Source organism: Terrapene carolina, unplaced genomic scaffold (assembly GCF_002925995.2).
Source record: "Terrapene carolina triunguis isolate 2854851 unplaced genomic scaffold, T_m_triunguis-2.0 Scaffold62, whole genome shotgun sequence".
In the NCBI taxonomy this organism is placed as follows: Eukaryota; Metazoa; Chordata; order Testudines; family Emydidae; genus Terrapene; species Terrapene triunguis.
The window spans coordinates 60,439,480-60,456,353 of record NW_020664413.1 but is presented as its reverse complement, the minus strand read 5'-3'; the positions used below and the strand labels follow the sequence as shown (position 1 = coordinate 60,456,353).

General features: G+C 47.7%; 1 protein-coding gene across 1 annotated transcript in view; it reads left to right on the top strand.

Moving 5' to 3' along the window:
• The first annotated feature begins 11,842 nt into the window (after window positions 1–11,842).
• PLEKHM3 (pleckstrin homology domain containing M3) overlaps window positions 11,843–16,874 on the top strand; it is a 101,523-nt gene continuing 96,491 nt past the window's right edge. Inside the window, exon 1 of the mRNA XM_024200966.1 lies at window positions 11,843–12,446. Coding sequence (XP_024056734.1) covers window positions 11,843–12,446 — 604 coding nt within the window. The remainder of the gene's footprint in view (window positions 12,447–16,874) is intronic.

Sequence of the window (16,874 nt, the reverse complement as noted above, 5' to 3'; positions counted from 1 at the left end):
CCCACTTCTTCGGATGCATATTGAGTGAAACATATATCGAGGAGATATATATACACACATACAGAGAGCATGAACAGGTGGGAGTTGTCTTACCAACTCTGAGAGGCCAATTAAGTAAGAGAAAAAAAACTTTTGAAGTGATAATCAAGGTAGCCAAGTACAGACAGTTTGATAAGAAGCAAGTGTGTACTGTATCCCCACTTTGAACTTTAGGGTTCAAATGTAGGGGCCTGCATGAAAACTTCTAAGCTTATCTACCAGCTTAGCTTTGGTCCGCTGCCACCATCACAAGAATTCCCTCCCTGGGAAGCCTTGAGAAACCTTTCACCAATTCCCTAGTGAACACAGATCCAAACCCCCTTGGATCTTAAAACAAGGAGAAATTAACCATCCCCCCCTCCTTCCTCCCACCCTCCTTTCACCAACTCCTGGTGAATACACTTGCTTCTTATCAAACTGTCTGTACTTGGCTACCTTGATTATCACTTCAAAAGTTTTTTTTCTCTTACTTAATTGGCCTCTCAGAGTTGGTAAGACAACTCCTACCTGTTCATGCTCTCTGTATGTGTGTATATATATCTCCTCGATATATGTTTCACTCAATATGCATCCGAAGAAGTGGGTTGTAGCCCACGAAAGCTTATGCTCTAATAAATTTGTTAGTCTCTAAGGTGCCACAAGTACTCCTGTTCTTTTTGCGGATACAGACTAACACGGCTGCTACTCTGAAACCTGTCGTTATCCATAGAGCTCATCATGGCTGATTCTGCTCTTCGCCTCTCCCAGCTTCTAGGAGACTGTCTTTGTTGTTGTTTCTTATGCGTGGGTGTCAGAGGTCCCTTGTCACTCTTCTTGGCAGGAAGAATCTAGCAGACAGTTGGGTTTTGCAGCATGAAGCTGGATTAACGTAAGCTCAATCTCATCTCTCTGTTAGCTTATCTAGCATTAAAGAGCTCTTGACTGAGAATGCTTTTTCTCTGGCTCTTATAAGCTTCTCCTAGAATTATTAGGTGCATTGTCTCAGAATATATATGATATGGTAAAGTACGTATTTAGAGCACTGGTGTAACCTGGTCTATGGGGAATTCTTATACTGGGCCCAGCTTTTTTGAGAATTAAATTTCTCAGATTTATATTATGGAATCATAGAAATGTAGGGTTGGAAGAGACCTCAAGAGGTCATCCAGTCCAGTGGTTCTTAACCTGGGTAAACGGTACGCAGAGGTCTTCCAGGGGGTACATCAGCTCATCTAGATATTTGCCTAGTTTTATAACAGGCTACATCAAAAGCACTAGCGAAGTCAGTACAAACTAAGATTTCATACAGACAATGACTTGTTGATACTGCTCTGTGTACTATACACTGAAGTGTAAGTACAATAGTTATATTCCAACTGATTTATTTTATAATTATGTGGCAAAAATAAGCAAGTAAGCAATTTTTCAGTAATAGTGTGCCGTGACACTTGTATTTTTATGTCTGATTTTTGTAAGCAAGTAGTTTTTAAGTGAGGTGACACTTGAGGGTACGCAAGACAAATTAGACTCCTGAAAGGGGTACAGTAGTCTGGAAAGGATCTAGTCCACTTCTGCACACTGACAGATGTTTAATTGTTTTTAAATACCTCCAAGGACAAGGAGTCTATGCCCTCCCTTGGTAACCAGTTCCAGTGCTTAACTAATACTGAGAAGTTGTTACTTTTACAAGTACTTTAAAAATGGTCATTTAGAGACTCTTCTCCTTGTGCAAAGATTGACCAGGGCTTGTAATATTTACTCGCTGACCAATGCCAGAAAAGCACTGTTAGACTAGCAGCTGTTTTAAGGCCCAAAATCTAATAAGCCACCCGAACTAAAGAAAGATGAATGCCATATACTAGTGTTTTCTCATGCAGTAATCCCATGTTACAACAGACTAAAGTTTGGGGATGCACCTCCCATCTAGACATAAAGAAAAGGGGGGGTGCTCTCGATTCTTCCACCCCCCAAAAACGTATTTAAATACTGAATCCAACAATTATTTCATGTAATTTGAAAGGGACCATGTCAAGGCTGATGCATTAAAATTGCCTTATGACAGCTGTCCCTTATTGTACTCCAATTACTTCAGGATTCTGGCTGTGTGTTTTTTCCCTTCAAGCCACCTGTGGTGTATAGGGAAAAGAGGAAGAAGTTCTACTTACAGATTAAGACTCACAATGATCAAACCAGCCTAAGGCCACGTCTACACTACCCGCCGATCGTAATCGATCTATCGGGGATCGATTTATCGCGTCTCGTCTAGATGCGATAAATTGATCCCCGAATCGACACCCGTACTCCACCTCGGCAGGAGGAATAAGCAGAGTCGACGGGGGAGCCGCGGCGGTCGACTTGCCACCATGAGGATGGCCAGGTAAGTCGAACTAAGATACTTCAACTTCAGCTACGCGAATAGCGTAGCTGAAGTTGCGTATCTTAGATTGATTTCCCCCCCCCCCCCCAGTGTAGACCAGCCCTAAGTGTATGCGATTGCGATTCCCAATACATTGCATTACCTTGTAAGCTCTTTGCGGCAAGGGCTCACCTTTTATTATATGTATGTACAGCACCTACCGTAGTGAGGCCCTGATCCCTGATTGAGGCCTGCTGGCTAGGGGTACTCAAACTAGGGGTTGCCACCACCCAGCCCTTCTCATATTGCTGAATGGGAGAGGGGTCTCTCCTAGATGAGAGAGGAATCCTGGGCTCATCCCGATATAAAGGGGGTTGTGTAAGAAAAAGTTGAGAACTGCTGCTGTAGGTACTACTCCGCTACACATGATTAGTATCTGCTTTTGGGGGCGTTATTTGGTCTGCATCATGGATAGATCTGGGAAAACAACGTGCTATGCACTAATACTTTGCACGTCTCTGTCATCTTCCATCCCTTAAGACTAGAACTCTTTGTAAATATTAATCCTCATGAGAGGTAAGTAAGTATTGGTAAACCGAGGCACAGATTTATTGGTCATATCACAACCAATCAGTGATAGCATTGAAATGACAACACAGGAATCCTAACGCCTAGTCCTGTACTCTAGCCCAGTGGTTCTCAACCAGGGGTACCTGTACCCGTGGGGGTACACAGAGGTCTTCCAGGGGGCACATCAACTCATCTAGATATTTGCCTAGTTTTACATCAGGCTACATAAAAAGCACTAGCCAAGTCAGTACAACCTAAAATTTCATACAGACAATGACTTGTTTTTACTGCTCTGTGTACTATACACTGACATGTAAGTACAACATTTATATTCCAATTGATTTATTTTATAATTATATGGTAAAAATGAGAAAGTCACCCATTTTTCAGTAATAGCGGGCTGTGACACTTCTGTATTTGTATGTCTGATTTTGTAAGCAAGTAGTTTTTAAGTGAGATGAAACTTGGGGGTTCGTAAGACAAATCAGACCCGTGAAAGGGGCACAGTAGCCTGGAAAGGTTGAGAGCCACTGCTCTAACCAATCGAATATACTCCCTCTCTGAAATCATGAAAGGGACTTCTGTAGTGACTTGATCTGTCTTGCTAGCTAACTAGTTTGATAGTGACCCTTCCGTGCTGCTGCACGGATGAGTATGGTTTTCAGGGATTTCAAGTTAACAAAATACAGCTAATTTAGATTGTGGGTAATATTTTGATCATCTGACCCAAAGCAGCCATCTAAAAATCTTGGTAGCTGCACAAAGTGCAGGGTGTCCTGAAAAAAATCTGTGCATTGGTTGCTCAAGGTGTGTCGTTTGTCAAAGGAAAGTTACAGACTGAAGTGGCTTAGAGCACGAATCATGGAAAAGAACATTAGGTATTAATGGCCGACAGGCCCTGAATCTCAGGATTCCTGGAGTGCAGATTCTGAAAGTAGCTCTAATGAAAGAGGTGTCAATCTGTCTTTTGGATGAGAAGTGAATCCAAGGTCCTGGTCACTTCTTGTCACTATAGGGCATGTCTATACTGCACCCCCCTCCCCCCAAGCCCGGGCTCTGAATCAAGTTTGAGCCCAAGCCCCCTTTCTGTCCACACACAAATCAGTCTGACTCAGGTCACTAAGCACTGAGGACCCGGGTCCTAGGACTGTGTGAGGGGGCTGGGTCAGAGCCTGAATCCCGTTGCAACTAGCATCCAAGCCCTGTCACTTTGCAACACAGACGCAGATCAAGCGCAGACCCGATTCAGAAGGCTGGTGTAGTGCCGTACGGGGACGCAGGTCCAGCAACTGTAAATCCAGAAACCCCAAATCCACAAGCCTGGGTTCCACAGACCTGGGCTTAGTGTGCTGTGGAGACACACCCGTACATCCCCTGGCACGTTTTGTAAGAGTCAGGGTATTATTCCTGGTGTCCTGGCCCAGGCCTGGATTAAGGCAATCCAGACCCTAGGCACACCACAACACAGGGCCCCTGCAGCCATCCCCACGCCCACACTGTGGCCCCAGCCTCCACCGAGAGCGATGCAGGAGAAGGGCCCCAGAATTTAGCCCAGGAACCAGGCTGTATTTGCTTTGGTGAGCAGAGACCCACTGCTCTCTTCTCCTGCCACACAACACTCTGCTAGGGTAGTGTTGGCAGAGAGCCTTGCACTGAAGCTCCCGTTGAGGTGCATGCGGCAGGTCATCTGTCTCATATGTGTTTCAGGCTGTCTGCAGACTCAGGCAGAGGCTGCTGCATCAGTTAAACCCAGGTGACTTTTTCAAGCTTTTCTTTGCAACCACCAGGGCTAAAAACTTCATCCTTTTTTATTTTTAAATGGAAGCTCAGAGTCTGATGTGATCACGTGACCCAGGGAGCTGGGTCCTAAGGCACACACTTATAGTGGCTATGCCCTCATCTGGTTTTGACTGGCCCAGTTCCAGTTTCGGGAACTACATTTGGCCTTCCCCATTGTAGCTTCATCAGCTGAAGAAGTTAGTCTGTATTTCCCCTTCTGAAAAAAACTGTTCCTGATGTGGCAAGCAGCCTACTTCTAAAGGGTCTTCTTTCAGTGGTGGGTGAGTGATCCCTATTTGCAGTTAGTAAAGTGCCTTGGACCATTCTGGGTGAAAGGAGCTATGTAAATACAAGGTTTCATGAGACAGCATTGCACGTTTTCAGCTCTCTAGTGCCTAAGGGGTCCGCTTGCAATGCAAGGATTGGTTTGTGGCCATTTGGGGCAATAACATTCTTGTGCATCATCCTGAAAATTTGCCCCTAAGTGTTCTTTAAGGGGAAAAAGAAATCAGCGTCCCTGAGAGTGAAATGCTGCTACTCGGGATTTTACAGTCGGACTGTCAAGTTTTAAAAAGCATATTTAAAAAAAATCAAATTAGCCAGCAGATATCCAGTTATGTCTTATTCTAGTCATGCCCTCTGCCTACTTACCCATCTCCTTCAACTCCATTCCTAACGTTCCAGCTTCCAGCAGCAGCCATAAAGAAAGGAACAGCCTGCCAGAAAAAAAAAAAGTCCTTCCTTTTCCTGTAAACATAGAATTTCCCTCCAAAATTACCCTGTGTGGCACAGGATGGGCGATATTCAGTCCTATCCCAGTGGCAGGTTATAATCTGGTCTCTCATGATTAGGACCCTGTCAAATTCACGGCCATGAAGAACGCGTCACGGACCGTGAAATCTGGTCTCCCCCCGTGAAATCTGGTCTTTTGTGTGCTTTTACCCTATATGATACAGATTTCATGGACGAGACCAGCATTTCTCAAATTGGGGGTCCTGACCCAAAAGGGAGTTGCAGGGCGATCACAAGGTAATTTTAGGGGGGTTGTAGTATTGCCACCCTTACTTCTGCGCTGCCTTCTGAGCTGGAAAGCAGCAGCTGTTGGCTGGGTGCCCAGCTCTGAAGGCAGCACCCCGCCAGCAGCAACGCAGAAGTAAGGGTGGCAATACCATACCATGACATCCTTACTTCTGTGCTGCTGCTGGAAGCAGCTCTGCCTTCAGAGCTGGGCAGCTGGAGAGCGGTGGCTGCTGGCCAGGAGCCCAGGTCTGAAGGCAGCGCCGCTGCCAGCAGCAGCGCAGAAGTAAGGGTAGCAGCACCACAACCCCCCCTACAGTAACCTTGTGACCCCGCACAACTCCTTTCTGAGTGAGAACCCCCTACGAGTACAGTACCATGAAATTTCAGATTTAAATAACTGAAATCATGAAATTTTAAAATCCTATGACTGTGAAATTGACCAAAATGGACGTGAATTTGGTAGGGCTCCACTCATGATTGCAAGGCTAGACAGAGGAGCTCTGCACAGAGGAGACTGCTTTCCGGGGGGACGCGAGGGGGCACTCAGCACTTCCCTGTAGCCAAGTTATCAAAATTCCCTGCTAACATTTTAGGTTAAAATTTTCTAAGGTGCCTAAGTGGCTTGGGAACTCAAGTCTCACTGACTTTCAGTGACACTTAGACTCCTAACCCCCTTGGTAAATTTTTCTAACGTGCCTCTTAGCCGCCAAGGTCTTGTAGCATAGCGCTGCACAGGTTAGGTACTTCCCGTCATTTGTCAGTCTTAAATGTGTTGCTTTTGAATGTAACTGAATGTTCCCTTTGTTCTGGTATTATGAAGAGTAAACGGGAACACCTGATTGACTCTTTGTATGGCGTTCATTATTTTATATGCCTTGATCAGACCCTCTTTTATTCATCTCTTCCCTTAGCTAAACAGTGCTACTCTCTTCCCTTTCTCTTCATATGGACTCTGAGGCCTGGTCTACACTGGGGGGGGAAGGGGGGGAATCGATCTAAGAATAGCGTAGCTGAAGTTGACGTATCTTAGATCGAATTAAAATTACTTACTTAGCGTCCTTGCGGTGCTGGATCGACGGCCGTGGCTCCCCCGTCGACTTTGCTTCCGCCTCTCGCACTGCTGGAGTTCAGCAGTCAATGGGAGAGCGATCGGGGATCGATTTATCGCATCTACACTACACGCGATAAATCGATCCCCGATAGATCGATAGCTACCCGCCGATCCGGCGGGTAGTGTAGACGTACCCACATGAGTCACCCGTCTCTAGACCCCTCCTATTCCTGTGTTTGTTTATCTGGGGGCTGGAATCGAGTTTCATTTGATCCAAGTCGATGCAAAAGCCCGAGTGGAACTCTTAGAGTTTGTTGTTGACAGATGCAGTCTATGTAAAATATCCTCCTAGAGGCCGTATCAGTGTAGTGGCTAAGCACTACTGCGTATTTCCATAGCACCTTTCATTCTTTAAGGAAGCACTCCCCAGACTGTATGGAAAGGGGTAACCACTCCCCACTGAAGTGACCTTTTATAACAGTTTGGGCTGGGCATACTGCATCCCAAGGTGGTGATGGTGCAAAGTCACGCCAAGATGCAGCATCACGTCATCCTGTCGCCATGTGAGTCAGTATCACCATGTGCTTCCGGAACGCATGGCTTTACAAGAATGTGGGAGGTTGTGTGACATGAGATAATCCTCATCCCACAAAATCAGGACACGCTTGCAGCCCCATAAAACAGGGTTTCCAGTGTTTGGTAATAAACCTGCTAAGTGCACAATTTCTTGGGTACATTGATTGATTTTTCTTGTATTGATGCAGCCTAGAGAACAAAGGGACCGTGTGTTTTGCTGCCCCTGTGACAGGTCACAAGCCCTTCTGCAATGATTGCTGTTCAGATTGTTTAAATCCATCAAGTGGGAGCAGGGCTGGGTTCTCTGCCAACGCTGGTGAAATGGCCTCTTTGTGTGGGCCAGCCTGTTACTTGCACTGTTTGGCATTTGACTATCTCTCAGTGCTGATTCTGTCCAAGCTAACACCAACTGCAAATTTGTAAATGAATCTCAAGCAGTCCTGGTACGAGCCATCGCTCATAAAGAAATGCCAGCGAAGGGTTTGAGGGTGGGTGGGTTACGGCTATGGAAGTCCTTTATTCTCCCGCCATTTGTTTTCTCCCATGCAAAGGCCTTCTGCTCACGTGCTTATCCTGGCTGAGGAAGTCTAAATGCAGCTCCCTTTGCAAGCCATGGAAGTTACTCCTTGCTCTGCTTTGTGCTCTGCAGGCGTTGAGTATGGTGCCTGCCCAGTTATCCCAAGATGCTCTTGTTTTATTGGTTTGCACGAGGAGATTTGGGGCAGGGCGTGGTCAAAATGCACCTATGCTCTGTGTCGCTGCTGCCCTCCTCTTCAGAGATGGCTGCATATTAGTGGGGAAACGAGGGGTGAAATCCCAGCCCAGCTGAAGTCAGTGGGGTCATAGTTCAGGGCCACTGCACACACTCTAGGCTCCCAGCTCCCACTCTCTTGGTGGAGACCCGCGTCCCTTCTCCTTCCTGACTGGAGTATTTCCAGGCTGCACAGCTCCCTGCCTGCACTGTGAATTCCACAGCAAGCCAGACTGCCTAAGCAGGCCTGCTTCCCTTTCTCCTCAGAGGCTACAAACAGCGTAAGTGCCACAGTTATAAGTCCCCACACAGCCCTTTCTAAGCAAGCACATTTATTCTTAAGGGGAAAATCACAGAGAAAACATACTAAACCAGTAAAAGAACCTACAAGCATGCTAATAAGCTCATCAGAGATCACCCAGCAGTAGGCCAAGTACTTACAATCCTTCCACAAGGATTGTGTGGCTCCCTGGACAGAAGGCCCTTAATCACTTTAAACTCAAGCTATTTATCCAAAAGTCCCTTCTTTGTCTGTTGGTCTCTGGAGAATCCAGTTTGAACCAGTATATGGGAGCCTGCGCAGGTGGTGGTACCTCTCTGGAGGTGTTAAAACCTGAATGAATTTGCCCCATAACCCCACCACCACCACACACACACACACACAGTTCTTAGTTCCCGGAGGGCTGTGGTCACCCTCCCCCATGAAATTACATACAATCCCTGGCCCAGAATGATGCATAAACTTAACACAGTGAGATCTCCCACAGATATTTTAGGAAATTGCCACATCTGTCACAAATGGCAAAACTCCCATTGACTTCAGTGGAGCCAGAGTTTCCCTCAAGCTGTAGAGCTGGACCACAGAGTTGACGTCGAGATCTGGGTTAGGATCAGGCTAGGGTTTGGTGTTCTGGTTTAAGGTTCAGTTTTGACAGCACTGAAACCTCACAAGCTGGATTTGGGCCCCAAATGCTGGAAATCTCCGAGAGTCAGCTATTGCCATAAGCCTGGAGCTACACCTGAACTAGCAATGGCAGATTGGCTCCTTACAATTTTGGGTCTGACCCAGAATGAAAACGGTGAGGGGGATAGTGTGGGCGTGGATCAGTCCTTTGCTTGAAACCCAAAGGCGGTTAGGTACGCAATTCTAAGTTTGCCTCCTCTCCAATTGTAAGTGTGTAAGGGCCTATATTCTCCACTGCCTCACACATTGTAACCCATGCAGACGGACTGTTACACACACCCCATTCTGATTTGACATCATTTTGTTCAGCTTCACCGTTTTGATTCCGGCCCCTCCTCTACTCAATTAGTCAGAAGCAGCCTAGCAAATCAGTGCCCATCACAGAGTGGTAGTTAATATGCAGCAAGGCAATATTATTTGAAGCTGCTGTCTGAAGCATGACGATTTGAAGAAAAAATAGGATAAGGTTTGAAGTTACCTTGGTTATGCATATTGTTGTTTTTAAAGCACATGGCTTGGAAAGCCTTTTACAAAGGCCATCATTTCTGAACTGCAGCAACTAAGACCCAGATAGCAAAGATGATAGAAGGCTGCGTATTATTAAACAGTAAAATAAGTTATTTGCCACAATAGAGCAAAGCGTGGGTGGAAACCGAGTTATTGGGGAACACAAACCCTCCCCAGTACAAGGCTGTTCGTTCCCCGCTGTTCTGAACAAACTGAATGGTCTTCTCTTTATTCAGATGGAGCAGCTGCAGGACCTGCTACATTACAAGCAGAGCTTCAACCAGCTGGGCTAAAGGAGTAACTGCTCTAGCTCAGTGGTTCTCCAACTAGGGCCGCCGCTTGTGCAGGGAAAGCCCCTGGCGGGCCGGGCCGGTTTGTTTACCTGCCGCGTCCGCAGGTTCGGCCGATCGTGGCTCCCACTTCCCTCGGCTCGCGCCGCTTCCCGCAGCCCCCATTGGCCGTGATCGGCCGAACCTGCGGACGCGGCAGGTAAACAGACTGGCCCGGCCCGCCAGGGGCTTTCCCTGAACAAGCGGCGGCCCTACTTTGAGAACCACTGATCTAGCTGACAGCAGTAGTGGACTTTTATCCTCCTATGGGGAGCAGCCTCTGAAATGGCAAAGACAAACTATAGTGCACGGTTTTTCTAAAATAAACATTAACTATTTGGTGTTTAATTTTATTGGAAAATCTCTTAAGTTCAGTGTCAACACTGGCTTCCTCCGGCACTAGTGAGGTCTGTCTAAATACAGTATCTAGAGGCCTGCACTCAAACTAATAGAAATCCCCCCACGGATGGTGACAGGAATCCATAGAGGCGTGTTTCTGATTGATTTGGGTCAATTTCAGCTGCACCTGCCCCCAACAACAGGAGCATAGTGAGTGGAGCCTCACTTCAAGAGAGGTGACACAGCAGCAGAGGTGAGGAGGCTGGGATATACTCCCTGGGAAAGGAGCAGCCCCTTACTGTACCAGAATGAGTGCCCAGGGCCCGCTCTCGTGAGGAGCCGCCATCGCTCAACTCCCATCTTGGCGCTTCGCAGGTTTGGGCCTCAAAACTCTTCTCTGCCTCGGCACTTCGTGGAGACATCAGTGAGCCAGTTGCCCGGATGGAGGTGATGGTCTGCAGGTTAATGACGCCTCTGGACATGCTGGATTTTGTTTAGCATTGTGTAGCTATGCCCTTACGTTTCCACCGCTGTTTTACATGCCCTGTGATAGGCTGTGTTGAAGTAGCTGTGTTGGTCCCACGGTATTAGCGAGATAAGGTGGGTGAGGTAATATGTTTTATTGGACCAACTTCTGTTAACAGAGAAAAGATATTCCCTCACCCACCTTGTCTCTCGAATGCCCTGGGATCGTCCAAAAAGTAAAGAAGGAATTCAGAGTCCAGGTCAGTGTTAGCCTCTCAGCCCTGGTTCTTTAGCCAGGTGATCACTGTGCTATTTATAATAAGGGCCAGATAGCAAAGTATTCACAGCACAGCTTAGTTCAGCCTTAATGTTTCCGGAACGACTCACATCCTAAAGTCTCCCAGGCTTTTTTTTAGATTCTCTTAGATCCTCATAGAAGCCTGCACCGAGCGTTCCATAGGCCACCGTATCACAGAAAGCTAATAAAGAACACCTTTCACTGTAGCTCTGAAAAGCTTATCTTGGCTAATAAATGGTATCACCTTGGCTCCCACTTATCTGGTGCCCCGCCCTGCTCTGTACAGGTTCTAATTCAAAAAGTGATAACACGTAATCTCCCACTCAGTGGACAACAGAAGCCCTGTAAGGAAACTTTGTACACAGTAACTTTGATGCCAAAAGGAAAGAGGGGATGACGGCGGTGGGAAAAATCAAGTGATTAAACAGCTTCACTTGAATGAAAGAGGGTTTATTAAAATGATGCTGTGCTCTGCTTTACAGGAACTCCAGATTGCCATGAACTGGTTACACTGAATAACTTAACCGCATTCCCAGGATCTGCGTAAATAAGTTAACACTCAGCAAAATAACTGTGGAGGGGCAATTCATCCCTGGCATCCTACCGCCTGGAAGTTAAGTAGCACATCTGAAGTCAAACTCCGATGCCAGCGGCTTTTGCCACCAAAGGCTTTGGTGGCTGTTGTATTTCTCCCGCCATATCTAGGTCAGTGTGGTGCCACAAGCCTTTCTAAAGCGTCTTTATCCTCTATGCCTGGACATTTATGTAGCATCTTCCTAAACCGGCACTGACAACTCAGGCCTTCCAGCAACACCAGAAATGGAAGCACTAGAAGTTGACGACATCAGCCCGGCCTTGGAGGTGACTGAAGATTTCTTCAATAGTTTTGATGCTAAGCTGGAAAAGGTTGTGCAACCGTCCGAGGTGTATGGGGTGCAGGAGGTTCCCGAACTGGTAGGACATGAAGTATTCAATCAGATAACGGACAGCGGAGACCTGAGAAACATCACTTCCTTAGCTAAAAACAGCCTCATTTGGGAACGCTGCAGAAACGGCCTCTTGGAAGCCAACACTCCGAAAGCGTTCCCTGCCAAAGATCAGTTTACAGGGCAAAGGGAGACAGCCCCGGATAATCTCTCCTGGGTGGAGCAAAGGGAAGCCTCGACTTTTAATATTTTTAATCTCTGTCAGCGGAGGAGAGACAGGCCCCGCTCTGTGAACGATATCCTAGTGCAGAACGAGGACGCCTCCACTTTCAAGCCAGGACATAACCGGTCACGCTCGGATGCAAGCCGCATAGACTGGGGACTTGTCTTCACAGGTGCATCTATGCAACCGCCATCGAGTCAGGACACCAATTGCTCCAGGCTCTCATGCCTACCACCCGCACTAAAGAAGGGAGAGGACGTTCAAGGGAACACTGGTACGTACAGGTGCTTCATTGCTTTTACTACTGATTTCTTTTTAACATTGATCTTGTTTTGAAAAGGAAACTGCTGGCTGCCAGAGCTCCAGCTGCTGTAAACTGGCCTACTTCCATTGACTTCAGTGGATCGACATCATTTTAAAACCAGCTCAGGATCTGGCCCATATTTTTAAAAATATTCCCTCACTGCTGTTACTTGTTCCCGGGTTTAAAAGTACACTTATTTACCTTTTTCATTTCATTCAGATTGGCTAAGAAAGATCTGCGTCTGGTTCTTTCTGGTTAGTTTCATTTGCAGGTTCTCACAGTTTGGATTGCTAGTTTAGTGGGAGACTGGTTAATCTAAAAAAAATAGTTTTCACTGAAGAGTTAGAAATAAATAATGAAAAAATAGGCTTCCTTTTTTTTTTTTAAAGACACAACCTGATTTTATTTTTTTAGGCCTAAATTACTCTGCGCTATCTCTTTAAGAAAGGTTGGGTACTCAATTCAGAAACAACAGAAACTCTAGCAAACAATCTGTGCCCTTGTCAATATTAATGCATCTCTGTCGGCTTTGTATGGGATGCAGGAAGTCTTGTTATCGGATGGACACAGACTTTCTCAGTGAGCCACGCAAATGAAGCAATGTTTCAATGAGCTACACATTTCCCTTTTCCTCTCTCGAGCAGGACACTGGAAGAGATTTGGCTGGAGGCCTCAGAAACCCCGAACCAATGTCTCCTGCTTGATGATTGTTTATTTTGCAGCTGCCAAAAGTGCGTTGAGCACTAATAGCAGACACAGCCCGGGCCACAAAGGTCATACAATCTAAATAAAGACATGGCTTAATAAATGGATACAAGAAAACCAGATGGGGAGGGGGAGGGGAGAGGAAAAGGAGGACAATAATTATAATAGCCAGACTGTGTGGTTGCTTAAGGCAGTGTTTGTCAACGACTGGTCCGCGGACCGGTACCAGTCCCTGAGATCTCCCTGACACGGTTTAGGAAGGGAGCAAGCCGGTCCATGGTATCAAAAAGGTTGAGAAACACTGGCTTAGGGGTTACAGCATGCCTTTAAGTCCAGCTTTTCCAAAGAGGTTGGCTCCTTCTTAGCCATTAAAATGTAGTGTCTAAATGGGAGCGGAGCTTTTTTAGGATTAGATTGCCTGCTGCACATGTTCCGCCCCACCTCCTCCTGGTCCATACTGAGCAGTGCACCCATGGGAGAGTATGGGCAGCGCTGCCTCTATGTTCCCTTGAGTGCAGGGATGGTAACTCTGTCTGGTCGTTACATGGGCTAACCCGGGAGGGGGAAGGGTCCTGTACGCCCATGGAAAGGCCAGGCATTGTGGCCCCTATAGAGTAATGCATGTATCTTGACGGGGTTATAAATTGTGGTGTGTGTGTGTGTGTGTGTGTGTGTGTGTGTGTGTGTGTGTGTGTGTGTGTGTGTGAATTACAGCGTGGGTTTTCGGTATTGTTGGCCAAGCTTGTGAGGACCTTACACTCACCTTGATGGCATTTCTCTTCCTGTAGCGTGATAACTTTTGAACACCACGTCCGTTCAATTCCAACATTTCCGGGAACGTTCGAGGCATCAGTGGCCAGCGCCCTGCTGATTTGGGGGGAAAATCAAACCAAAAGGCAGAACGTGGGAGACATCTGATGCCTCTGCCCGTTCTTTAGCACAACCACAGTTGGTCGATGGCACCCGTTAATGCCTTCTGGCATAGCAATGCTTCTATCCCACCTCTGTCCATCCTCCCAACAGAGTTGAATTAACACCTTGACAGCCTGAATGACTTCTCTCCCAGACAGAAAGAGGAGTAATGAGGGGGAGTGGAGGACAAGCGGTCAGAATGCAGGGAATGGGGCATGGAGGAGGGAAGGGAGTAAATACAGTCCTGGCAGTGGGGGGTGGAGATGGGGGCCCTATTATGGGGGAAAGTGGGCACACAGAGCTCCTAGCATGCTTCGTAGGTGGGAATGGGGGGCAGGCAGACCAGCTGGCATAGAAGAAAGGGGGGAAATGGGAGGAAGAGGGTAATGAGGGTTCAGAGCCCCTGCTGGAGGTATATTGGGCGATCTTGCTATGGGGGGTGGGAGAATTGGGGCACACAACCCCTGCTATGGGGTGAAATGGGGGGACCCTGAAATTGGGGGAGGCTGCAGAACCCTCTGGTGGGGGGATATTGGGGGATCCTACCATGGGGGATGGGAGGAATGGGGGCCGCCAGAACCCCTGCCAGATGGAGATGGGACGAGTTTCAGGGAGTCCCTGAGATAGAAGGGGGGGCTGCCCGGAGAGCTTGTGGGGGGAACGATGGGATTGAAGGAGCCCCTGGGGTGTGCCATGAGCTGAGCCTGTACAAGCTGCGTGACTCTCCTAGTTTTATTTTATACTATACAAATTTTTCCTGGAGGGGAGGGGTTGAGCTTTTTGTTTGCCCCCTTTTATCGTTAAAGATTTGTACCATCTTATATTTACATAGCCACTGTCCTCTGGAAGCGCCAAAGGATCCCAAACCACCGCCCCACCCCGACTGCGCTGTGTGGCACATCCCCGTCCCCACCCAGAGCTCAATGCCAGACTGGGGCCTAAGGATATAAAGCTCCAGCCGCAGGGAGGTGCAACCACCTCTGGGGTGAAACGTGCCATGTAACACAACAGCGCTCCGCAACTGTTTAGGAAAGGACACCAAGAAGAGTATTGAAACTGCAGGGGGAATTTAGGCGGGCAGAAGGGAATGATCCAAAAAGCTCGTTGCTTTTGGGGTTCTTTTTTACAATTGTAAGGAAATCTAACACAGTTTGGAACAGGGACCGTAGGGCAGCATTACATCAGAGTGCAGGGATTTGTATACTGGACTGTTAGCTTAGAGTGAGAGCAGCTTTTACTTTCTCCTCCACTTCCTGCAACAGGCTTGGGTTGGGTCCAAGGACCTTCTCTGCCTGTATAGGCAAGACTTGCTGTTCCTTCCTTCTTTCTAAATGTCTCCCGTTCCAGCTGTTCCCTCCAGGAGTAGGTGTCCCTTCTGCTCAGGGCTAACAGACAATAGAGACCAGCCATCTAGATGTCCTGGGGGACAGTTGCTACATGCAGAAGCACATCCACAGCAGGGCAGACAGGCTTGCAGAGAACTTCCCACAATCCACTGAAAACAGAACAAACTCTGACTGCAGCACGATTGGCTCTGACTGAAAAAAGCCACCACAGGCCTGGTCAACTGGCACATGTGGGTGACCGAGGGCTTGGCTATGACAAAAGTTGTACTGCTTTAATTATACCACTGTACTTATGTGGTACATCCCCGCCTAGCACAGACACAGTTATACCGGCTTAAACGTGCTTATAGCAGTCTAGCTTAGTCCCAGAAGGGAAATCGATTGAGCTATACCAGTATATAAGGCACCTTTATACCAATATCACTGCATCCCCGCTGGTGGTTGTGCCAGTATAACTATCTTGGTAGAAATCACACCCTCACCAAAATATACCTGTGCAAAAACTGTGTGTCGAGCAGGCCTTAGTAGACATAAAGTCAAAGAAATAGAGCGTGGTCACAAAAGCACAATATCTGCTTTGCCTCAGTGGTCACTGTGGTAAGGACGGCACATGGGGAAGAGAGCTGGCCTTTATTGGTTAAGGTTTGTACAGTGCTTTGAAGCGGTAAAGCATTTTAGAGGGTGGCCACTGAACTGTGACAGTGCAGTTCAAAGGTAGCCCAAGGAGGGCGGGGAGAACCCAGAGAGCTCCATATAGCAATCAGAAGGTCTAGCAGATGCCCACCAGCCAAGGCTGATGACAAAGATGAGTTTGTAGCAGGGGCTGCTTTCTCTTTGACCGTTATTCCCCTACATCTACGTAACTGAGGGACCACCCTCTTCCCATGGCTGCCAAGAGAGGCAGGCAACTCTGCATTTCAGCTCTGCACTTCCCCTTACCACCCCCTGCTGTGTGTGCTTACCACTCCCTTTGCCTCTCTCGAAACCTGGCGTCCCCTGCCCGGCCTCCCGCCCAGTTCACCTACTTCCCACCTGGACAGAATAAGAACCCCCCCCACCCCCTGCAGCCTGTGTCTACTTCTCTCTGTCTAAAGCTGAGCAAGGCTCCTGTCAACAGGGCAAAGAGTACAAACGTACAACAGCAGAGAGAGGTTGACCATATTTCCCTAAGAGAAAACTGGACACCGCCAGCCACTTGCTTAAGGAGCTGTGCCCCAGCCCCGCCCTGTCAGGCTGTTGCCGGTCACTGGAACCCTGTGGGGGGCCCCCTCAAGAGGTTGTTGCCTGTCCCTGGAACCCTGCTGCCCCCCCATACTAGAACGCTGCCCTCCCCCCGCAGCTCTGCCCACCCCACCCCCCGCAGGGGACTGGCATCTCCACGCACACACACACCCACGTTCCTCCACACCACACCTTTTTTTTTTTTTTTTTTTTT